The sequence below is a fragment of the Pterocles gutturalis genome, unplaced genomic scaffold, assembly GCF_000699245.1.
Source record: "Pterocles gutturalis isolate BGI_N339 unplaced genomic scaffold, ASM69924v1 scaffold6819, whole genome shotgun sequence".
NCBI lineage: Eukaryota > Metazoa > Chordata > Aves > Pterocliformes > Pteroclidae > Pterocles > Pterocles gutturalis.
In genome coordinates, this window is record NW_010133112.1 from 18,496 (window position 1) to 43,417 (window position 24,922).

At 39.3% G+C, this 24,922-nt stretch overlaps 1 protein-coding gene across 3 annotated transcripts in view; it reads left to right on the forward strand.

Annotated features, from left to right (window-relative positions):
* STAU2 (staufen double-stranded RNA binding protein 2) overlaps window positions 1–24,922 on the forward strand; it is a 147,361-nt gene that overhangs the window by 13,891 nt on the left and 108,548 nt on the right. For all 3 annotated transcript variants that reach the window (XM_010081093.1, XM_010081096.1, XM_010081094.1), the window contains exons 5-6: window positions 17,767–17,926; window positions 21,989–22,096. In XM_010081093.1, the coding sequence (XP_010079395.1) occupies window positions 17,767–17,926; window positions 21,989–22,096 (268 nt within the window). The remainder of the gene's footprint in view (window positions 1–17,766; window positions 17,927–21,988; window positions 22,097–24,922) is intronic.

Genomic DNA, 24,922 nt, shown 5'->3' on the forward strand with positions numbered 1-24,922 from the left:
TGATCTAGTATTGATTAGATCAGCCAGCAGCCTGGAAAAGGTAAGGTTCAGATCTCCATGGGATCTTTTCATGACTCTAGGCACATGATTAGCCTATTATCTGTTGCTGCATTCCAGTTTTTGAGGCTTTCTGTTGAGGCATTCTGCAACAGAGGAGGATTTTCTGCACAGCTGTGTACAAAGCAGATTTTTTTTTCACAAGCATATGTGCTGTGGCAGATGTGAGGACACTAAATTGCCTAAATGTGGGCCTCTAGTGCCACTTGAGACATTGTAGGGTCTTGGAGACATCCACATGGGACGAGTGGATTTGGCAGGAGACCTAGAGGAGACCTTTAGTAGAGTGGCAGCTGAAGGCCAGGCAAGATACCCTAGAGCATTTCAAATGGCCCCACGTAGCTAAGTTTAGGCAATTGAAGGAAGCCCAAAAAACGGGGTTCTGTCATCGTACCATTTCATATAATCCACCAGGACTCCAGCTATTCATAGGAAACTTGTGATTTTCATGGATCAGTCTTATGTCATGTCATGCAGATGTCTTAGGTACACGACTCTGCATCTCAAATGGTACTGTGTGCTTGTGTTTAGGCAGCTAGGTGCTGTTCTTTGCACTGCTGGTGCAATTCAGATCTAGGCTCAGATGCCTCTCAGATAGTCTCTGCTTATGCACTAGAAACCCAGTCTCCCATTATAACCAGTGGAAGGTCTAGTCAGAGCAGTCACTAGTCTAGAATGCTGTTTGTGCAGACTAGGATGTCTATACTTCACAGAGCTTCACTGTAATAGCAACTTAGTTTCTACACACAACTAACTACCTAAATTTAGGCATCTGAATCTACAGCTGAATCCTACTCTGAGAAATAATCCCAAGAATGTTGATTTGTAATAATTTTATGAGTGCTATAGTGGGAGTTGTCTGACTGTCACAGTGGAAAGACTGGAAAAGATAAAAATCTCTCCCCAGAGAGAAGAGGAAGAGAAATGTATCAGAAGAACAAGCTCTTTAGGGACATATCTGGGTAATAACAGTTCTAAGGAGAGGCAGACATACAGTACTGAAATGCTTTTGATTGAACAAAGTACGATTTTGCTGCAAAAAGCTGTTAGGCTGTGGACACCAGTGCCCTCACTCCCCAGGTGAAGTGGACCCTCAGTTCTGAAGCCTGTTGTTTTCAGATGAGTTAGTCACAGGAGAATAAACCCCTTGGTCAGGAGCAGTGTGGGCTGACACTGTGATTTTTACCTTGCTACAGTGATTGGCTTCAGACTTCAGCTACAGGTACAACATCCCTCCCCAAAAAAAGGCCAGAAAGAGTTGGAGGTGCTTTACCTGCATTTCCAGTCAGTGTTGCAAGGTTTTGTCCTTAAAATTTACATTTCATGGATTAAGAGGTATGGTGATAAAGATGGTTACTGGCTGACTTTGCAAAAACTCCTTTCTGAATTTGTTGCCCTCCTCCCAGCCTTTTGGACAAATGGACAAAACCCATTTGGAAGATATATTAAAACCTTCTTGGAAATAGAAATTAAGAGTTTGCATAGATTAGGTAATATCTCCTTAAGTACACTGTAATTTCAGTCTGAACAACACATGGGAATTTCAGAGAGTTAAAATTTAGGGAAAGATCCCAAGAGTAGTGCAAGTGATTGTTCAGGTTAGCAATTTAATTGTTCAGCTGGAACCAGCTGATTTAGACCATTAGATGGCAGCATGAATTTGTGTTTCAGTGCAAGGATTTCACAGCAGAAGCAGTCTTTCAAAAGTTGCCTTTTTCTGTTCTAAAGCTTTTAATTATTTTAAAATGTTGTAATTCCCGCATAAAACAATTAAAACCAGGTTTGCTACAATGTTTTGCCCCATTGTTTTATTCACGTTTTCTTCCCCTATAATGACTGAGGCTGTAATGCAGTAACTGCAGTGGCATTTTCCCTTCTTTATGTAAATCTAGTGTGTGTAAAAGGTGCCAGTTTGTACGCAGTGAAAATTGAAGTGTTTGGTTTATCCACACAAAGGCAGCAAGAACTCTGCATTTCACCATATTTCATTTCTCAAGGTTAGCCTAAAGACATTTCCTTAGCGATAAGGCTGCAGCTTGGCCGCCAAACCTGCAATCTCTTCATACTAATAAAACTTTCCGATGATTTGAACGTCTCTTCACTTGGAAGGAACTGAGATTGCCAGCTGATAATTCCTTCAGTTTTGTACATTACCAATTGAGATAGGATTCAGATCACATCTTAAAACGAAGTCTTGTACATCACTCTGTTATTACCCTGCTAGTGTATCAACATTATGGTGCAGTAATCTACTTACAGACTTTTAAATGAATTCTTTGTGCTCATCTTCTGCATGCTACATTTCACTTCCCCTGGCCTGTTTGTTCCCACTCATTGCCTGCCTCCCACACAGACATATTGTTGTAAGGAAAGTGTTGAGTACAGCTGTGCTAGGATTTTTTCTTTGCTAGTATTTGTTTCTAGGAAAGGAAAAGGGAGAAAGTCAGTCCATTTCCTGTTGGTTTAAAACAGCAGAAACATCTGTTTGTCTTAAGATAGTTTTCCCAAAAGAACAGTGGCAAGGGAGCTTGCAGGTGATGAGCTTTGCCATTGCCAGTAGCTATCAGTTTAGACAATAGTGATTAGTATAGTTGGCTTAAAAAAAAAATAATTCCTAAAATGACAGAGGATATTTATTCCTGCAATAAATTTTTTGACAGCTAATACTAAATTTCTACAGTGTTTTAAATCATAAAAATACATAGAGTATCTGGGATCAGAAAACCCAGATCCTGCTGTGGAATCTACAGACTCCATTAAATTCTGTTCAAAAGCAGTTTTTCTGCAGTCCCCGCACACTGCTACAGTGAAGTTTCACAGTGCTCACAAAATGGTGTTAGGTGACATGTCCTGGCACAGTGTGCATGTAATCTTTCTGACAAATGCATCCTATTGCTACCATCCACTGCGTTAATGGGGGCATTTAACCTGTCAATAAAATATATATTCTTAAATATATTTGCAGTAATACATTGACAGCTGTTAAAATGTTATGTAGACTAAAAACCAAGCTGACAGAATATAGGGCAATCTTTGTGGGTAGCATTCCCAGCACAGTGTCTCTTTGTTCTCCAAATCAGTGCACTTACCTAGTATCACGAAGGTCTTTTCAGCCTTAGCTGTAGAGCATCTAGATGCTTCATCAGTCTTCGTGCCTAAAATGTGGTACATAAGATGTGACATTTTGCACCATTACGTTCTTCTAAACTGTCTTCACTCAAGATCAAGTAGTTCTGTCAATGACCTCTTGGCCCTATTTACAAAGGAGCTCCTGGGTCCCAATACTTTATTCTTCTCTTAATTAATATTCTTCTTCATTTTCTTTCAGGATATAGTGAGCTCCTCAAACCATTTGCTTTCTTACTCTGTCTGGTATGAGCACTGCCCTGTCTTTTTGTGGTCCTTGGCCCAAATTCTGGTATTTCTCCTGAAGCTTCCATCTATGGGACAAGGTTTTGGTGGATTCTTTTTTGAGGGGTTTTCAACTTCCTCAGATCTTTCTCTACTCTGGAGAAGGTATGTCTGGCCCCAGATCTGCATCTCCAAGTTTCAGCCATGACTTTTCTTGTTTTCACTTAGGCTGAAAAACATAAAGAGGTGAAACACAGATCCTCCTCATCTTTGGTTGCCTAATGTTTGTGTGTCAACATTGCTTTTCCACTTGAAAGAGTTCCTCTAAACCTTCTGATTCAAAGATCTTCAGAGCCAACTGGCTGCCCCAGCACCTTGTGAATCTCTTCAGCCTGTTGGCTGTGCAACTCGCTGGGTGTCCTCCATTGCTTTCTCTAGACCTGATTGGTTTTAGACAGCTTTACTTTCAGGATGTGGACAGAAGACTAACGTTGTTGGTATATATAAAAATAAGCACTGATTCAGAATTCTCTTCCAGGAGCAGGAACATTTTGGGTGCGTTTCTTTTTTCCAGATAGTTTTTTATTCACCCTTATCTTTTTCCTGTACTTGTGCTGAACTGTGGATGTCTCAGTCGAGAGATCTGTGACATACTAATTTCAATGGAACCAAGACTAGTTGATCTCTTGTTATGGCCTTTCTGACATGTCTAGAACCTGGACATTGGTCACCAGTAAATACGTTCTCTGCTTGCTTTTTTGGTGATGCCACAGGTGAACTGCTGTTAGAGCTCGAACGTTAGTTTGAGAGGCTATCGTAATTTTCCTGAGGGAAGCAAGCAGAAGGAAGGTTAGTGGCTAATTTTTAACAGATTATAACTCAGTAAGATCTGACTGGACTTGTACTCTCTCCTAGTTCAAGGTCTTTGTCCCTTTTGAACTGAAAGTTCTGCCACAGATTGAGGAAGTATTAAATTTTCTTAAAGGTTTTCAGGATTCTTTTATGATAGACTATATGGAGTCTGAATGCAGAACTTCTCGCCATCAGCCACTGCTTGTAGTTTCTCTTCAGGTCTTGTCTACAGTAGTGATTTTGGTGGCTGCTTGTGTTCTGTGAAAGAACGTACAGTTAACATCTCTTCTGAAATGCTAATTACAGAATCACAGAATCATTGAATCACAGAATGTTAGAGATTGGAAGGGACCTCGAAAGATCATCTAGTCCAATCCCCCCTGCCGGAGCAGGAACACCTAGATCAGATCACACAGGAACGCATCCAGTAGCACCGTGAACTGTGTGGATGATTTGTTTCACTGAAATGAGGCTGAACCCCGCAGTGTTGTGATCAAAAGGATCTGGAAGAAAAAAGTCTCTTAGCTTTTAGATTCTTTTCCATGACAAAAGAGGAGAAAATGGAGTCTAATCATCTTAGTGATTTAGACTCAAGTCTGATATTAGTGTCAGTGAAACAGAAAGGGGAATTCTTAAGGAGGTGGACATCAGCAGCTGAGCCTTAGTTCAGTTCAGTAAAGGTAATCTCTCTACTGACCTTGTACTAAGTAAAAGGTTATAGTAACAATTTTGGATACACATATGATCAACAGTCCTTGGTAACTCTCTTCTCCAAGTCTTTTTTGGAGTCCTTGCTTTGTAGAATACAATTCCACACTATCTTATAAACATTTTGTACATTTCCTACCTTTTAGCAAGTCTGTGACCTTATATTTTAGTATATCAATCTAGCATCTGTATTACGTACTGAAGTGTATTCAGTGGACCAGCTGTGGCAACTCACTGTGCATTGGTCACTGCTACTACTGCACCCTCGTTGCGTCACTTATGCATTTTTGATAGCAATGAATTTGTATGTAATTGTCAGTCATAGGTGTAAATCCATCATGCCTGTTAAAGTTTGAAAATTGAGAGAATATCCATGCTATTAATGCATAAGCTTCCCTAGGAAATCTGCTCTTTTTATGCTTTTATGTAGAAAGGAAATCAAAGCACTGAAAGACTTCGCCACTCATCTTTTTGCTTTCTGACCTTTTTGCCCCTTCCAGACATCACTATGATTGATTAACACACCCCTTCCCTTCCCCTCCTAGGTGTAGATAAAGGTTCCTTCGGAAGGCCATCCGCCTTGTTCTCAGCACGCTGATAGGATCAGTGCAGGCAACACAAAATGCCCTCCCTTCCCAACTGACCAAGCTCTCTCTGGCTTACGTTTCATTTCTTTGTGCATCTGATGGCACAGATGGGAAGATTTCTGGACAGAAGCTGTAGCTGGCCGTGATAGTGCATCTTCAGAGGATGCAGAGTTGATAACTAATGAGGTAGGAGAGTGTGCATCCTCAGTAAACTGCACTCAGCTGCTGAGAGGAGACTTGTTCAGCCAGAATTAAGTGCAGTTTTTCAGTTTGTTCTTACTTTCAGTCCTTTAATTGCCAAGTTTAAAATGATAGGTTAAATTTTTTACTCAGGATAATGCAATTTAATGTCTGTATGTTTACATTTCTGCAAGTGGGAACAGGACATAGCCCAATATACACTAGTTATTTCAGTTTAAGTTAATTCAGATGGTGAGAATCTCTCTGTGAGCATCCTCTGTGGACTTTTATGTTATTTAATTCCTATGGAGTCCTAGGCCTGAGATGATTTTATTAGGAACATTTTTATTAGCGTTGTATTACCATTGTAAATATATGATAAAATTAAATGAGTGAAGTACTTTATTTTATCTTTTTCTTTGTCTCCAGGCTGGCAAGTGACATGGTTTTTTTTTTGACATGAGTTTCTTATGTAGAAATAAAATGATATTGTAGTCAGATATGCAACATTGTTTATGTTCTTTTACTGTAATGGGTATTTGGACTGTGTTCTCAGTAACCGCTCTGCATGCTTGTAAAGATTAGTGAGTAATACAGTTCATGGGAAATTTTATGAGCTGAAGTAGATAAGAGTTTGAGATGTTTGTCTTCTGGATGTCTGCTTTAACCTCTGAATATACAGTGTACATCACAGCTTCATTATGATTTCCCTTTTATTCTTATTGTACTTGTTTTTATGTCACGGAAAAGAACATTTTCCTCATATTTATTTATTCTTCCCCCAAGTCCCCATCTCCATTTTAGCATTGTCTACTTGACATTTTCCAGTGCCTTAAACTCTGGAAGCAGTATTCTTGTTGTGTTCCTACATTGTTTATGGTATTCTTGCCATCAAGAATAAGTTGAAGTTGCAATGACCATTTTCATTGCTTAGTTGTTTGGTTGATAGATAAAAATACTTCTTCAGAGGCACATAACATTTTGTTCTGTACTCTCTTAATTATTTTGATTTTTTTTTTCACTTATTTTTTCTACCTTAGTCTCTAATGTACAGTACTTTGGAAGGTTCATCTCATGGTCCCTTTTTTCCCTAGGTTTTTTCCTTTGCTTCTTCTTAGCCTTTCTCTTTTTTTCCTCTCATATCTCTTACACTAGTTTTTCTTTGTTTTTAAAAAAAAGGTATTTGGGCTGGTTTTGAGGCCCTTCTGGCACTTCGAAAAGTGCTTCTCCTAAACTTTTTAGGCTTTAGACTGAAAGAGAGAGAGCAATAAAAGTGGAAGCAAAGATCCAAACTTACTGTGCATGGAAGCATCTCTCTATAACTAGTGCTACACAGCTGGCTCAATATGTTTGCTGTATTATTTGTTAGCTTAATCCATGACTGTTAAAGTATTTAACTTAAAACGTCTGTAGCTTTCTGTTGGTTTCTTCTAATTACTTTTGATGAGCAATTGTTTTTTACTTGTCGATGTGTATATTCACTGCAAATGGTAAACAAAGTAGTGGTATGTGCAGAGAGTAGATATTGGAATATTTATTTCAGTCAAATGTCTGTGTTGAGCAACTTGGAATTCAGAGATACAGTGATGTGGCAATATTATCATCTTGTCATCGCAAATTCTCCTGGAAAGATTCCACATTAGATAATGTTATGTTAAACTGAATCCCCCTCCCTTTTGTTTTCTCCTCAGGAATGTTTAGATATTGTGATTGTGAAAACATGAGTCAATTTTTTTTATTAAGTTAGTCATACTGCTTGAAGGAACTGCATAATCTCTAGCCCAGGAAAAGAAGGGGGGAAAAAAAAAAAAAGATAAGGGAATCATCATTAACTTTATGAATTATTCACAGACTCGGCACAAAGTTAAAGAAAGTATAAAGGCATGTAAGTACTGTACGCTAAAGGTAGATTGTATCTGAGTAATGTGTTAACCTTGCATGTTATGTATTAACTTATTTTTTAGGTTGCAAGTGTAAAGTAAATCTTATATTTGTGGGATTCAGTTAAGTATTTTGTAGCATTAGATAAGGATGCTGTTTTCATTAAACTGAAGGACGTGGGGATTTGTATAAGAAATGCAAGGTAAGAAAGAGAAGAAAAATAATCAGCAGTATTGAAAGTTAAACTTGGAGGAAGATTATTAGGTGCAGTTCTTCCAGTTCTAGAATCAACCTTTTTAATTACTTTTGTTAAAGATGTTTGCACAAAAGGTAGGAAAATGTTCATGGGATGTAGAAGGTGTCATCGCTGCACAGGAAGATCAAGATATGCAGGACGAGTTGGATGATCATGAGGACTGACACATTAGAAATAGGATGAGACTAGACTTTCCAGTATAAAATGCAGGATTAAGACCATAGGCACTAGTAGTACTAACTCTGTTTTCACCTGAGGGTTATTCAGTTGGAAGTCACAGAACAGGGGTGTTATCTAATATTATTAATTTCTTGCAAGGTAAACTTAAGAGCAACTGATGTGATTGAACTGGAGGAGAGGCAACTGTGATTTTTAAGATGTGTTGAGCAGGATATTTCTGGTAAAGATATACAAATATTGCTGTTATACAGAACACTGTTAGCCTTTTATACGGTATATTGTCTACTATTCTTGACTCTTAAATAGAAGAACAGGAGCAAGCGTAGAGAAGGGCTGTGAAGGATTATCAAGATAGTGGGTAGCCTTTTATACAGAAGACTTCTAAAATACCTTGACTTGTTCCCTTGCAAAACAAAGGCTAAGAGGGAATGAGAAAGCTCACCTTGGAGGGTAAACATAATAAAAAACTAAACAAACTGTATAAGTTAAAGGATAGTGTTAACACAAAACAAAATGTAAAAGTATAGCCAAGCTGAACATTAGGAGATCCCTAAGTATCAACTCAGATTCTAGATCATGCTCCCAGCAGATGAATTGGAAGCAAGAAATCTGTTTTCTGGTAGACTTTAACAGATAAAGAGGACTATATTAGGCAGTTGCCTGCAACTCATGGATCTTGACTGTTTAATGCAGGATTTGCTTACATTCTTACGTTTGAAACAGAGGTGGTTTGGGGTTTCTATATCTTAAAGTGGGAAGCATCTTTATTTTGTTTTCTCATTATGTTTTTAAAAAATTAACAGTTGCTTTTGAATCTCTTCCTGTTAAGATGTTTCCATCACATGCTTATTCTGTACAATTCTTGCATAGTCAATTAAACATTCTGTTGCTTAGGGATTTTCTACAACTAGGTCAAAATTGGTTTCATAAACTGATCATAGCAAATATTATGTAGAGAAAAAAATATCGAATCATCCAGAATTAATTAAATTAATTTTAAAGTTTTAAAGATTATACTTTAAAACCATCTTTCAAATGAAGGATAATCTGGGGCAAGTATATATGATTATGTTTTTTTGAAATCTTGCCTGTGCAGCTGAGGGGAGGTCAACATTAGGTAAAGGGAAAACAGTAATAGGCTATGTAAATAAATCAGTTGAATAGAAATTTCAGAAAATTATCTTTCCATGTAATAAGGGATGTGTTTGGCTAAGAGTGATACATAGTACCTTGTCTTGCTTGCTTTAGATTAAGAATGTTTTTGGAGGATGTGGAGGTAATCTAGAAGAGGACAGACAGACTGATTCAGGGATAATGGACTGTAGTTCTCAAAAGGAGTACTTGGAAAAGAGAGCCTCTTTGTTCCCAGGTGTTGTTGTGGACCTGCTGAAAGAACCAGAAGGTGGACTGTATGAAGACGAAAGTGGCTATACTGGCTTTTTCCTTCTTCAAAATGTAGGACTCACATCTGTAAGGAATGCACGTGGCTAATGGACTGCTTAGAAAAATAGGGCATGGCCAGGGAACAGCTGCACTAAGCAACTTGCTCCCCTAGAGAAATTTCAAATGTTAGTTACAGAGAAAAAGATGTTCACAGTGAATGCTGATTCCTGCTTCCCTGCATGGTCTGTGGCTCTCTGTCTCTGCACTCGCAAAGCTCACAGCATTTTCCTGGTTAGGCAGTGTCAGCAGGGCTGCCAGCTTGATTGAGCTGATATGGAAAAGGAGCCAGAGAGAAGAAGTGCAGAAAATGACCCTTTCAGCACAGAGCTGGCATCTGAAGAATGACTTTCCCTGTACCATGTTGTATCTCGTCCTTTAGTGGCCCTCATCTTGCCCAAACTGGTCCCTGTTCCTCTTCACCTCACAATATGAAATGGGAAGGGACTAATACTTCCTATAACACCTGTGTAGTGAGGATTTGTTCTTTTTTACAGAAGTGAAGAATACACTGGGTCGTTAGAATTTAGACAAAAACTCACTGGAGTTTTTAACAGTGAAAAGGAGGCTAAATCTAAATAAACTTCCTGATTTTCTTGAGCTGCAGCTTGCACTTGGTTTTTTTTCCCCTTCTAAGAATAAAGTAATAATATTTATCAGAAGCATTTATGCCATTGAGGAATCCAGAGAAATGCAGGAAATGCAGTATGAACACATAACCTATGTACTAATATGTTATTTGTCTTTGTGTGTGTGGATTTGATGGCCAAAAAGGAAGAGGCCCCAAGGGCTCCTTAGTATGCAATTAATATTTTGGCTAGAAAAGCAGCAGATTGTTTCAGTATGCTTACATGTTATGACATCATATTCCAGTAAAATTATAATGAACAGAATTTTTGTTTGTCTCTGTGGCAAACCAAAATGAGTTTTCTAATTGTCAACAGACCTTGGTGATTTATTTAATTATAGTGGCGCCCGCTCACACCAACTAAGTTAAGGTCAGCGTTTCTGTTATGAACCCCTGTTTTTAGGAGTTTATAACTAGTTGTAAATATTTGCTCATTGCTGAAACTTGGCATTCAGGGTCACAGTCATAGGGCAAATATAATTTTTCAGGTTGGCTATTCTAAAGTGATACCAATGGCATTAGCTAAAAGTAGATTTCTGATGCTCTGACACTTAGAGGGAATAAAGAGAACCTCCTTTCCAGACCTCTTACTTGAGGGATCTTCTTAAGAATCTCAAATGTCCAGAAGAGCCAGATTGAAAATTAACTTGTTTTAATAGGTTATATGTGACTACTTGTTAAAGTATTATCCTTTATCACTTTGTTTTTCTTCTTCTGATTGAGTGTATAATGTCACATGTCCTTTTGCTATCTTCTACTCTTGTAATCTGTCATTTGGATGTGTCTGTCAGTTTATGGTCTGTGGAGTGTGCCAATATCACCTGGGAATTTCTTTTACTTAAGAATTTTCTCCAAAGGAAAATCCTAGCCTTTGCAGCCACAATGTAGAATGCATATTCTTTAAATGCAGGTGATTTTAAAACTTTCAGAAGCCTAATGAGTCCATACGTGAAGCATTGCTGTTGGAAATTCTGTTTCAGTTCTGTGGCTGAACAGAGCGACAGAGGGATAGGGAGTGTAGGACTGATGTTTAGGTGTTCTTGTGATGGAAAGTACTGTGCCGATATGTTATTGCATAATAGTCAGCAAATTCTGTATAAATATTCCCAAGATTGTTAATGTTTTTGGTCCTTTTTAGTAACTCAAATGTAATACGTTGGGAAAGTTTGTTAATGATCAGTGGCAGATATGATATCTTAACTTTGCATGGGGTTGTTCCTTACGTGAGAGTGCATCTTCAGGATGCAGAATCATTCCATATTAAAATTCAGTTTAATCTTTTCACTGACTTTCGGATTGTAATGTTATGATTAGTTTTAAGGCTTTTGTTAATACAGTCTCTGTCCTCACCACTGAAAAGAGGAGGTTTTGTTTCTATTTGACACACTCCATGTTGTAGAGAAGCCAATATCATCACAGATTTAGTCCTTTTTCTGAGGATTTCAGGTGCTCCTTTGCACTTTCCTGGCAATGTTCATATTATCACTGCTCTGTTAACTCTGCTTGAGGCCAGTTTAATCAAAACCATGTAAAAGCCTAATCATTCTGCCAATGCCAAAGAGCCGCATGTGGCTCTAGAGCCACAGGCTGAATATCATTTTTCCATATTATCACATAAATAGCTCCCTAAACACTCTTTAAAAGAAAAGGTGGAGAGGGGGGAGGGGAAAAAGAGAGGGCTTGTTGTGGGAGCTGAGTTTATAAAGTGAATTAAGGTTCATGTGCTTTCCTCCTTTGCATCTAATGGAGAGAAAGGTAGGTCTAGTAACTCAAAAAGAAATGGGAACTTCTGATGGATGTTGTGTTTTCCATTTTCTATGTAGTTGCTAACAGCACTACCACATTTCTTTTTATTTAAAGAGGATTGTGAAGTAATGAGGTGAGATGTGCTATCCAGGTGCCTACTGCTTTTGCATGACGGAGCTTATCCTGTGCTAAGCTGCAGCTAACCAAGGCACCCAACAGATGCAGTGATTTCCAGTCTCTAGTTCTAGATCTTCCAAGAACTTCTTCTGGGATGGTGGGAGGATTCTTGGGAATTCTGAGGAACTTGAGGGTGCCTGTTGCTGCAGGGAAAGGATCGTTACAGGAGGCTGTGGCTTCTAGCGAGCTCTGGCAGCTGCCGTCAGCTCTGTCAGCTTCTGCTGAGCAAAAGCTGCACTGGGCTCTTCTTCCAGCTGTCTCCTGATTAGAGAGAGCCAGGCACCCTTTCAGCAGGTACTAGGGAGAAGCCCATATACATGCAGGGCCTAGGGCACTGCTTGCTGGCAGATGCAGGAGTTTGCACAGCAGTTCACAGAAGGGAGCCAGAAGCTGCTGAGGATGGTGCATGCTCAGAAGTGGTGGTAGTGTGCCACATGGCGCAGTTCCTAGGGCTGTCTGGAGCAGCTGTCCCAGGTACATCAGAAACCTCAAGTCAGATCTAGCGCCAGAGCGAGGATGCAGCTCTCCAGGCCTTCAGCTGCTGGGAGTGTTGGAAGCTGAGATGGGGGGACAGTGGTCTTGTCTGCAGGAGGTGTGCGCTGTCAGCGGATCTGTATTACCAAGCGAAGGAGATGCAGGAAGATGTCAACAAACTGTGCTGTCATCACTAGAGCTGATGAGTAAGAGATCAATTGGATCTTCTGTGAGAGCCTGCAGGTACAACAGCCTGAACCCCCAACCATGCCAAAAGAGGAGCAAGAAGAATCAATGCTTATTGAGCTGGGAAATGGGGAGTCCTGTGATGACAAAGGCTGGAAGCTTTTAACTTTTGGCACCGGGAGGAAGGTTGCTTCTCCACCTGCAGATCTGCAATTACAGGTTCAGTGCCGTGGCATCAGATTCCAGGGCCTGGAAGCTCTTGAAGCATCTGATCCAGCCAAGCCTGGGTCCTGCAGCAGCACCAGAAGGAAGCAGAACATGATAATAGTGGGCAACTTCCTAGCACAGGGGATGGAGACCACCATCTATGAGCCTGACCTGCTGTGCAGGGAGGTTTGCTTATCACCGAGGGCTTGGATTGGGACACTGTGGAGAGACTGCCAAGGTTGTAATTTCCTCAGACTGTTACCTATTGCTGCTCGTTATTGTGGTCACCAGTAATACTGCAAGGGAACTCATGGAGCATAACAAGCATGATTACAGAGATTTGATTTTTACAACTGTGGCACACTCTTTGAGGATCAGTGTTCAAAACAGACAGGATCCACCTGACCAAGTAGGTTAAGCATCTTTATTAACAGATTGGCCAATCTGGACAAGAGAGCTTTAAAACGATGGAGAGTGGAGTTGACCTATAGCCAAGTGAAGAAGTGATGGACCAGTTTTGTAGACCAAGACTTAAGGGTGATGTTGACAGGTGAGAGCCTGAAACCAACAGCACAGGGCTGAAGGAGTCCCACCCTACAGGTATGCACACAAGTAAGGAAAAGCCTACAGGACAGCATGATAGGGGAAATCCTTATACCCTTTCTGGGAAATCAGTACACTTGGTTCCTCATCTGAAGTGCCAGTACACTAACACAGCACAGAGAATGATCAGGAGGAATAAGAGGTCTGTGTGCAGCTGCCGCAGGGCTATGGCCTCACTGTAATCACAGAGGCATGGTGGTACAGCTCGCAGAAATGGAGCGCTGCACATACAGGGTCTTTAGGAAGGACAGGCCAGGGTGGCAAGAACAGAGTGTTATACTTTATATGAGTGGTGGGAATGCATGGAGCTCTGCCTGGGGATGAGTGATGAGACAGCTGATAGTTTATGGGTCAGGACTGGAGGGCATACCAATACAGGTGACTCTGTATGTAGTCAGCATGGATTTAAGAAGGTAAGATTACACCTGACCAATCTGATAGCTTTACCCAGTGAGATTGCTAGCTCAGTGGATGAGAGGAGTGAATGTTGTTTATGTTGACTTTATCAAGGCTTCTGACACTGTCTCATTGACAAACTCATGCAGTATGCCCTAGATAAGTGGACAATGAGGCAGTTTGAAAAGTGGATGAACTCCCAGCCTCAAAGAGTTGTGATCAGTGGCACAAAGTGTAGCTGGAGGCCAGTCACTAGTGATGTACATCAGTGGTCAATGCTGGGGCAAGTACTGTTTAATATCTTCATTAATGATCTGGGTGATGTGGCAGAGTGTACCCTCAGCAAGTTTGCAGATTATACAAACCTGGGAGGAGTGGCGGTTGCACCAGAGGGTTCTTCTGCCATCCAGAGGGACAGGCAGGAGACATGGATGGATAGTACCTTCCTGAAGTTTAACAAAGGGAAATGCGAATCCCTGCACCTGGGCAGGAGTAACCCCACACATCACTACACAGTGGAGGCGGGCTGATTGGAAAGCACCCTTGCAGAAAAGGACCTGGGAGTCCTGGTGGACACCAAGTTAAACATTTGCTAGTAATATGGCCTTGCAACAAAGACAGCTAACAGCACCCTGGTCTGCATTTAGAAGAGTGTTGTCAACAGGTTTAGGGAGGTCATCCTTCCCTTCCCCTCTACTCAGCACTGGTGAGGGACTACATCTGGAGTGCTGGGTCCAGTTTTGGGCTCGCCAGTACAACAGATCCAGACATACGACTGCAGATTCCGTGAAGGGCCGCTAAGGTGATGAAGGGACTGGAGCATCTCTCATCTGAGGAGAGAGTGAGAGAGCTGGGGTTAGTTAGCCAGGAGAAGAGGAGGCTCAGCGGGATCTTTTGTGTGTAAAATACGTGAAGGGAATCAGTAAAGAAAGTGGAGCCACGCTCTTTTTAGTGGTATCCAGTGAAACAGAGGCACAAACTGAAATACAAGAAGTTCCATTTAATCATAACAAAAGAAGACTATTTTACTGTGCGGGTGGTCAACCACCAGAGCAGATTGCCATACAGGTTGCTGAATCAGCCTTGGAGATATTCACAACCCAACGGGAAGTGGCCCTGAGCGGTCTGCTCTAACAGACCTGCTCTGAGCAGGGGGGTTGGACTACGGGATCTCCAGAGATCACTTCCCACCTCAACTATTCTGTGTTTCTTTGGTAAACTAAGGAAAAACTTTCCAAGGAATCCCATTAGCAGTGTAGAGGAACCAGAGACAGACAGCTCTAAGCCAGCTGTGGAAGAAGTGGAGTTGATGGTGACTATACTCATGAAGCTTCTCATTATTTTTCACTTGCTTTTAAAGAAGTGTAATATTTTTTATTTTGTAAATATAGTTTGGCCTGTGTTTGGTGTCAAAGGCCTGTTCCTGATTCTTAGATTTAAATTCTTTCAAGGTATTATTTACATCTATTGCCTGCATATTCCTTAAGTTTATTTTTAATATTCCCTCAAACAATATTGCAAACCAAATAAAACTAAAATATCTAAGGAAAATGTTGATACAGAAAGCATTTTATGTAAACTCATTAGGTGAAGAAGGGTGAAATTCTCCCTTTCACTTGAAAAACTACCATTCTTTTTGAGGTAAATTTCAGTCTGAAGCCACTGTACTTTTTAATTGTAGATTTGGTTATGTTGATAGTGTCTTGTTGTTGTGTTTATAACTTTTAGAAGCAAAGAGAGGCAGAAGGTGAATCCTGTATGTCAGAAGCAATGAAGGACACAGTGGAATGGGACAGAAATTAACATTCCTGAACTGTTTTCTTTGGTTTGACAGTTGCCTTATTAACAAATGGCACTGTGGTGTTTGAATTTCATTATACACGTAGGAACTTTGTCATGTTCTGCCAGAAAGAGTGGTCAAAACACTGGAATGGGTCGCCCAGAGCTGTTGTGGAATCTTCATCCTTGGATGAAGACAATACACTGGAGAATGCCTGAACAAGACGGTGTAACTTCAGAGCTGGACCCTGCTTTGGTCACTGCATTGGACCAGATAACCTCCAGGAACCTTTCCAACCTGAATTATTCTATAATTTTATGAAAATGTTACATAAGCAAATGCATTTCCAGGCCTTAATAATTCCCTATAACTGTGTTAAACTGTAAACAGGAAAGCAAAGTAAATACCCACTTTTTGCATGTCGTAAAGGCAACTTAGATCACCCCTCCAAGGCTCTATAGCCAGAGGCTTGCTGGAGCCAATATTATGATTTAGACCTTTTCATATAAACGTATTTTTGGAATTAGGCACAAAGTTCAGGGACACTGAGACTGGAGTGCTTATTCACACTTGTTTGCATTTGAAGTGTGCTGCTGTCTGAAAGCTTTTTATTTTGTTTTATAGTTACATATTGTAACAAATCTGTTACAATTATTAATGAAAAGTCAGAAAGTCTTCATGCAAAAAAAAAAAAATCACCATCCATGGATGATTTTGAGTGAGTCTTATTTTGTTGTGACAGACCTAGCTTTTGGCCATGCTTTTGGCATCCTGGGCTTTTTTACATTGCTGTATAAAATATGTACAAGTTATTTGTCATAAATGAGAAACCATTTATGATGGTATATATTTTTCCAAGGAATAAATCTCCAGTGTGTTAGAAAAGCCTTTGTTTGAGGAAGGAACACAGACTAGGCCACAGAGTGAAGAGTATGAAGCAAATTCCCTCACCTATGTATAGTTAGAGGACTTTTTGAAAATGTTTTCTTAAAAGATCATAATTTTAACAGTGACTAGAACTAATAATCTTTGCTGAATTGCTTTTTCTGAGTTTGGGCTGGGGGGAGATACTTCTTTTCTGTAGAAATTGCTTATGTGGACAAGCTCTTGTGTTTGTAGTTGTCACAGTGCTGTGGCAGGACCTCCCAAATGCAAGAAGGGCATTGCATCTCTTTCTTCATCCGCTGCTAATGAGAGACAAGTTTGAGGGTAAGGAGTGTGGGTGGGGTTAGCTATTTTTATTACTGAAAATAGAGATGGAGAGTTGATGATATGGATAAAGATACTGCTTTCTTTGAGGAATAAGAGCTGTGCCAGTTCATAGAAAAACATTCAATTTTTTGCTTTAACTTTCTTTCAGTGTCTTTCAGAATTATTCAGAGAAACAATCCCTGCCATTCCGTTTGGAAGTTTTTCTGTAGGAAGGAAAAAAAAAAGGAAACAATGTGGTGGTGATTGCTTCTTTTCTTTCAGTGCCTGGAAAATGTTTGACTATTACAGTGTTGGAGAAAAGCTTCTCCCTACCCCCGGTTACACTTTGAAAGAGAACTCCTTCTTATCCTCCTACAGCAATTTAAATACTTGGGCTTTAAAAAGAGGCTAGAAGTGCATTGTCCAGGTCCCTCACTCTCCGCCATCTGACTTCTTGTTGTCCCCAAGAGCTGAGCTATGCTGGCAGGTTTCAGATGAGAGACCTCACAATCCTTCTTCCTCCGTGACACTTTCCTGTGGAACATGAGTTGCTTCTGAGGCATGGCTTCTAGTGGAGCTTTCAGTTCTCCTTTGCTTTAATCTTCTCAAGCCTCAAACCAAGCAGAGAGAAGAGCTGGGCTGTTGGCCTGAGATACAGTAGAGCTCATTGCAGAGCCCTGCAAATGTGGGTGAAGAGCTGGTTTGCATGTAGGAGCTGCTGTCGGAGTTGCTGACGCCCTTGCTGAGGAGCAGTCCCTGTATTTTTGTGCTAGGTTTTACTCTGTGAGAAAAGATGATGTGTTATCCCTAACTGCTGCTCCGTATTGCATACAATTGGTGGTTAAAATTCATAACTTGTATTACTGTTTTCTTGACTTCTTTCCAGGTATCACTGCCCAGTGCCTAAAATTTTCTATGTCCAGTTAACTGTTGGCAACAGTGAGTTTTTTGGTGAAGGAAAGACTCGTCAAGCTGCTAGACATAATGCTGCAATGAAGGCCCTTCAAGCTCTCCAGAATGAGCCTATTCCAGAAAAATTACCTCAGGTTTGTGTTTCAGAAAATTGTTCCTAATCGTCACGTTAAGATACCAAATTGAACCATTTAATTGTGAGTTTTTCAACATCTAATTTTTAATTTTTTTTTCGTATTAGCCTCAATATTTAGAGAAGTAATACTAACAAATTGTTAGTGTTATTTCTTCATAACAGCACACCTAAGATGGAACTAGATTTAAATAACAAAAATAAGCAGGCATTTTAAAGATGGGATTGTCAACAGTGGTTAAGTAAGAAAATAAAACCAAAATAAAAAGCAATAAAATATTTGAGATTATATCAAAAAGTGGAGAAAATATTAATTTAATTAATGTCTTCATGGAGAATGAATTATTAATCTTAAATGTGTGTTGTTCCACGAATGTGATCTTTACGGTTGAAATTACTTGTTCCCAATGTACCTAAGAACCTAACGGAGCTCACTGGCAGCTACTGATCACCTCTGATGGTTTTAGGCTTTTAGCCACTTAGTACCCTTTTAAATAGCTAGCTTTCTCATTGCTGTGTTTGTAAGTGATGTATATTTCTGCTTAAAAATTAAAAGATTGTGTCATATTTTAGAAAATATTTAACAGAAAAATTATTCTCAAAGTAATTTTTGCAAGTTGAAGGGACAAATACAATAAAATTGCCCAGTCAAATAAGTCAAAATAAATGCATGAGGAGACAATCTTTTTATTTTGTACTCTCTGATGATGCCCATTGAGCTCCTCTGCACAATACAGTACATTACTAGTAGTACCTTCAGTGTCTTGTGTGGTAGTTTTGAGCTGCTTTTTAAGAATGGAAATAATTTTCTGTATTAAAAAGAACTTTGTTCTTTCTGTCTCACCCTGTGTCATTGTCCTCCTTTTGATCCAAAGAGAGTTTGGCTCACCCTTTTGTTTTGCTCTATAATTTTTCTGGATGGGGAAATTATCTTCAAAATCACTCACTATAATTAATACTTTTTTTTTTTTTTTTTTTTTTAACAGGAGAACTGTTAAAAAAGAATATGTAAAGTCTTAGGAGGAATCTCTGTTTTCTTTTTTCATTGTTAATTCCCTTCCTTTCTCTTTTGGTTTCCAGACAAATCTATTGGTTGATAATGAATCCTTAGCACAAACCTGAGTGGGAATTTCATATTATTGAAACATATATTTATCTCAGAATATTCTTAGTTTTTGAAAATTATATGTTTGATATTACATTTCATCAAAAGAATCTTTGAATTCAAGATATACATTAATCAGAATGGAAATCAAACCACTAAGATAATAAGTAGTAGATGGAAGTAAATAATACATATAAGTAACATGGGTATGCACTTGATTTATATACCAAGTTTTCATAGCTCATGTACATACATTTACCTAGCAAAAGTAGTAAGATGTTTAATTAACATTCTTGGCTAATTGGGTCTGTTTAGTGTCTATTTACATCGGTGTCTATTAGAATGTGCCAAATGTGTTAGAAGATGTTGTGGCAAGTTGAGTTTCCTGAGTTCTTGTGGCATGCTGTAGCATTGTCTGTCTCACGAGCTAATGAAGTAACTTCTTTCTTCTCTTCACCACTGCAGGTTATATATGTAAACTGAATCAAATCCACTGTTAGCTCTGAGAGAAATAGGGAAGACTTGTCAGGAGACAATACGGTAGATTAGCTGAGACATTCACGTAGTACTCTCAAGACCTGTGGGAGCACTGTGGGTTTCTGGTGCAGCAGCTGGAGACCACTGGAGATACTGTAGGATCTCAATAGCAGGTGACTGTGGGTAGGAGACTGGATCAAGTCCTCAGTCAGGAAAACCTCTGTGGCTTGGTCATGCTGAGGGTAAAGGGAGCTGCTTGTGGGCTAATCATGAAGAAACATTGCTGTCACTGTATGGGTTAGAGTTGTAGGTGACTGGAGAAGGCTGGAGGTGACGCTATGCTAGGTCATGATGGAGTACGAAGAGCTACATTGTGTGTATGAGTGTAGCTCTCCAGAGGACTGGAGTTTGCTGAAACAGAGTTTAAGAGCTTCACGGTGCCAAGGTTCAGACTCCTCCGTGCTGCTGGTCATCTGAAGTACACACAGGGGGGCTACGTGGTGGTGGGATGTGCCCTCACAACAGGACATGGTCCAGCTTAGTAAAACTCTGTTGTCTTCAGCAGAACTGACCTGCTTGGGCCCACCATGGAAGATGATTGATTCACCATTCCTCAAATGTCATGGGTGGATCAGAGCCAATACACATTAGAGTCTGTCTAGCCTCGATTACATGAGTGATGGACCTTCCTTCTCCCCAGTCACTGCCACTGTGCTTCCAGTGAGAGCACACAGACCTGCTGGTACAGATCTAGCCCTGCATCCTATTAGTAACTCAGTGAGCTTCACTGGGATGGGGTCCATGGGATATAGCGCAGTAAATACATGGCTTTGCCTCTTGGCATTCGTAACCATGTTTGCTTAGTGCAGGCTCCTGTGTATTCTTTCATTTCAAGATACCCTTTTTGTTCTTTCTTTTTTAAACTTTGTTAAGGATACATTTTTTTAGCTGTATTAAACCATTGAAGAGGAATATTGCCATCTTAATACTTCATTGTACTAATGTATAGAAGATCATAAGGTGAGCAGAAACAAGGAGCAATCAGCGAACAGGGCAGGGTTACAGGTGTATGCGAACCTCCTTTCATAAAAGAGCTATTGTGTGCCTGCCAAAGCACCTCTGCTGTCTCATAGATGTGAGGCTAAAAAAGGCCTTACCATTAAAGTGTCAGTTGTGGAATGAGGATCAAATTTAAATCCAAAGTACTCCTTAACATATTTTATCTTCCTTAGAGAAGTCATGTGACTAAGGTTTAAAACTTTATTGCTCAGTACTAAGGTCTTAGCCTTAAAGTCTATGATCCTCTCTAGTCTTCACTCATGGTTAGGCTCTCAACTGTGTTTGGTGGAAAATATTAAGAGTTAACAAGTGGTAGACAAAAGATTGATAAATTTCTTTGTTAATGTGAAGAACCTAATGCTTGTTTAGTGTTGTTTTATAGTATCTGGATTTTGTAGTTATACTGGTGGCTGAAGATTTAGATCAGACTTTGTTATGCAAGATGGGAACTCTGCAGGAATCCACCTAATTCAGCCCAAGTTTCTTTGATATTTACCTCCACTAATAAAAAATTAGGAGCCTGGCCAAGGTTACATGGTTGTTAAGAGATCCCAGTTTGAAACATTCAGGGCTTTGCAGTTTGAAAGTAGCTGAAAGTGGAACCTCTGAGAACTAAGGAAGATGTGTCCATGGGGACAAACCAAAAGGCAGCAGTTGCAGAAGGCAGTAACTCTTTGATTGATCCCCATGCTGGTGGTTGTCTGAGAAAAATAAGACTTACCTAAAGTGCAAAACAAAGATGAATTTTAGGCAGGATCATGTTTGTGTGTGCCTTTTGTTGTTTTATCTCTTAGCCTCTGTGTTTGTTATGTTCCTATGGATAAATAAATAGTGTTCTGTGTTGAGCAAGCTGTTCTCTGTCACTACCTTTTCACACTGGCCATAACTCCCAGAGGGAGGTCAGTGGAGGGGCCATTAACCAGCTGGACCTGCTGAGGACACCTGTAACCTGGTGACCCAGTCAAAGCATGGGGGTGATTCACTGAATTTCTACTGAGAGAAATGCAGTCTTCTGTACTTTCCAAGAAGTACAGAAGACTTCTTCCTTGCTTGGAAGGGGTACCCACAGAGAAACTGAGAAACAGGCCAAAGGATCTGTTTGATCCTCATGTTTGACATAAGCAGGGTGTATTCAGATGATTATTATCCATGTCATTAGTAAGACTAAAATCCATATAACTTATTTTGCCATTTGTCATTAATTAAAAAAACTAATGTATATGTGTCCCTTTATTAGGAAGCAAAGTGTATTATATATGGTTTCCCAGTCAGCAGGTGTCTGATAATGGGGTGCTGAGGTGGATGTGTAAACACTGGTTTACAGCATGACAGAACTCAAATGTCTCAAAATCACAGGAGAAGCATGTTGTATTTTTTTATCTTCTCAAAATTATAATATGATTATGTATTCTTCATTTTCAGAATGGAGAAACAGGAAAAGACTCAGAAGAAGATAAAGATGCGAATAAGTCTGAGATCAGTGTAGTGTTTGAAATTGCTTTGAAGCGCAATATACCTGTCAGTTTTGAGGTATGTGTTGCATATTCATCTGTTTGCTAAGAAAGTATTTAAAAACGTGCCACTAAAACTCAACACAGTTAAAAATATTAATACATTCTGAATATGACATTTCAATTAATGCAAAATATAAATAAAAAATTGTTAGTTTATCGGAGTCTAAGACACTGAGTTTTTACTATTAAATTAGATGCTCTTTCAGAAGTATTCGAGACCTAATATTTGGTTGAAAACAAGTGGATGGTGGAAAGACAGTTCAAGCATCTTCTGTATAGTGCTGTGGGATTACAGTCAGTAGCCGCTACACTCCATCTGTTTTGAAATAATCTTCAGAACAGTCGGCCAAAGTCTTTGCTTCAACTGTCTGCTTTCATACACTACAAAAGTTCCTATTGCGACACTTTGCATCCGGTGTGCTGTTTTCAGAAAGTCACGGGTATCTTTTTATCTGCCACACTGTTTGGCTCCTTATCTACCTCTGCTTAAGCCTTCATGATTCTTTTTTCTCATTCCATATGATTTTATCTATGAACCTGTTTCTGACACCTTTGTTTACCTTAAGTAATAAAGAATATTTGGAATAGCTCCAATGTTATCAATGAACCAACGGTGGGAGAATGAGCGATAGTAACAGGAAAATTTTTCCGATGAGAAAGTTCTTAACACAAACTGGTTGTAAAAATCTAACCTTATTGTGGCAGGAACCACCAGACTTTCAAGCTGGGGTTTTTCTTCCCCCACACTTTTTTTTTTTTTTTTTTTTTTTTAAATGCAGAAAGTGCCAATGTCAGTGGCTCTTTATTTTTCTGCTTTTTGTTTTACATTTAAACTGAGTATATCTGAAGGACATAGGTAGTGCCTATACTGGTGATGGTTATTTTCTCCAGTGCTTTTTCCTTTTGAAATATAGGCACATATTTGCATGCCAGAAAAAAAAAAAAACAACTATGCTATGGCATACCTTACAGTGTGCTGTATGCAGTTTGCTGATGTGTTTGGCCCATATCCATGAATTGGCCAGTGTCAAATGAGCTATCTGGACCTTCTCAGAAATCTGAGAAATCTCTCAGAAGGTAGGTAAGGGAGCCAAAGACGAAGAGTATTGTTTTTGACTAAGGAATTCTTCAGTATAACCAATGGGTATGTACTTTGTGTATATGGTCTATCTAATGTGGACTAATGAGAAAGTTAACGGAAAGTAAGATCTCGGGGATAAAACTGGGGTGTCTGGAGGTGCTGGTGTATCAATTTGCAACTACATGGAAGGAACATAGCTCTTATACAGGATCAGATGTAATGGAAACACATGCCTGTGTTTCAAAAAGGAAGCTCATAATTAACGTTTCAGTTTTCACACATAATTTTCTACCTTATGCATTTAGAAGTATTTGTAATAGGTCCATATGGATCTATACACTAAAACGCAAGGAGGTGAATGGTCACAGGTCACAGAATAGCTTGGAGGTTGGAAAGAGAAGAGGGATAGTGCTTTGAGAGTCTTCTTAACTTCATTCCTGTGTCTCATTTTATTTAAGGGAGCGCATTTGGTAAGGAGAGAATGAAGGCAGAGATACCTAGTACAGGAAAAGCCTAATGTGTCACTTGCCAGAGAATGTTAACAATGTTGAAAAAGACTGTTTCTTGCTCTCCTGGCAGATTTTGTGTTATTTCCCCTTTAAATATAAGTATAGGTGACATTCTTAGATAGAGTTTTGATTGAACTTGGTACTGGCTTATATTTCAATAAAACTACTAAGCAATTAAGGATAATCCCCAGGACCTGATGTTTCTAATAGGATTTTATTTACAAATGGTTTTGTGTTATTCCAGGCAGACATCAAAGCTTTCTCTAGCTTTTTTTTTTTGTTTGTGTGCAATAGCTATAAAATGATCTGCCTTTTCTTCATCAGATGGAGCTTTAGCCAATGTTCCAACAGTGCTGTGTTATACAACTAAGTAATAGTCATAAAGATATGTAAAAATCTATGTAAACGTGTCCTCAGAATTGCACAAGGAGTAGAAAATAAGAAGAGCATGCAGAACCCCGTGGGTTTATTCTCTCTATCCTGTTTCATGTACTGTGGCTAGTTTAAATTGCCTGGGAAGTTTAGTTTTAAGGAATTTTAAGGAATTTCTAAAATAAACTAAAATAAAAGCATTCAATTATAACAAAGAACAAGCTTTACTCCATACTTCTCACTGGTGTGTCCTTAGCTAGCCTTTATTCATCAACTTTTAAGTCAAGATGCAAATCCTCTAAGGCATTTGTGGGACTCCCAATGAACAATTTTTAAGGAGGGATATAAAACTGATTACTGTAGGAATTGTTAGAATAGCTGTAAAATGGTCATTTTGCTTCTTATTCCCTCCTTGACAGTGCTAAAATCTTGGTGTTTTTTTTTTTTTTTTTTTTTTTTTTGTTTTTCTAACACATTTTTTTTTTTTTTTTTTTTTTGGTTCTTTTGAAACATACAAGTTTTTTATTTCCAACTTGTCAGTAAGGAGTTGGGTGAGGCTAGAAGACATAACTGAGGTCAACAGCTTCAAGTCACAGAACGTGTTGGGGTGTTTCAGATTGTCATTATATTTTCAGTATTTTTCTTTGGATTGGAGTGCTCTTTCTTTATAATAGCAAATATAATAATTTTTTTTTTTTTCATTCTCAGTATCAGGAGTGAGGGGATAGAGTGCCTCAACAGGCGAAGTTTCTGCCCCTCCATCCCTTTCCAGTGTTCTGCTGGGAAAAGAGTTGCAGTTTTTTGTGTCCCAGTCTTATCACAGTGAGGCAGAGATTCTGTGTTTTGAACTAGGAACAGACCAAATTGCTGACTCTGGGAG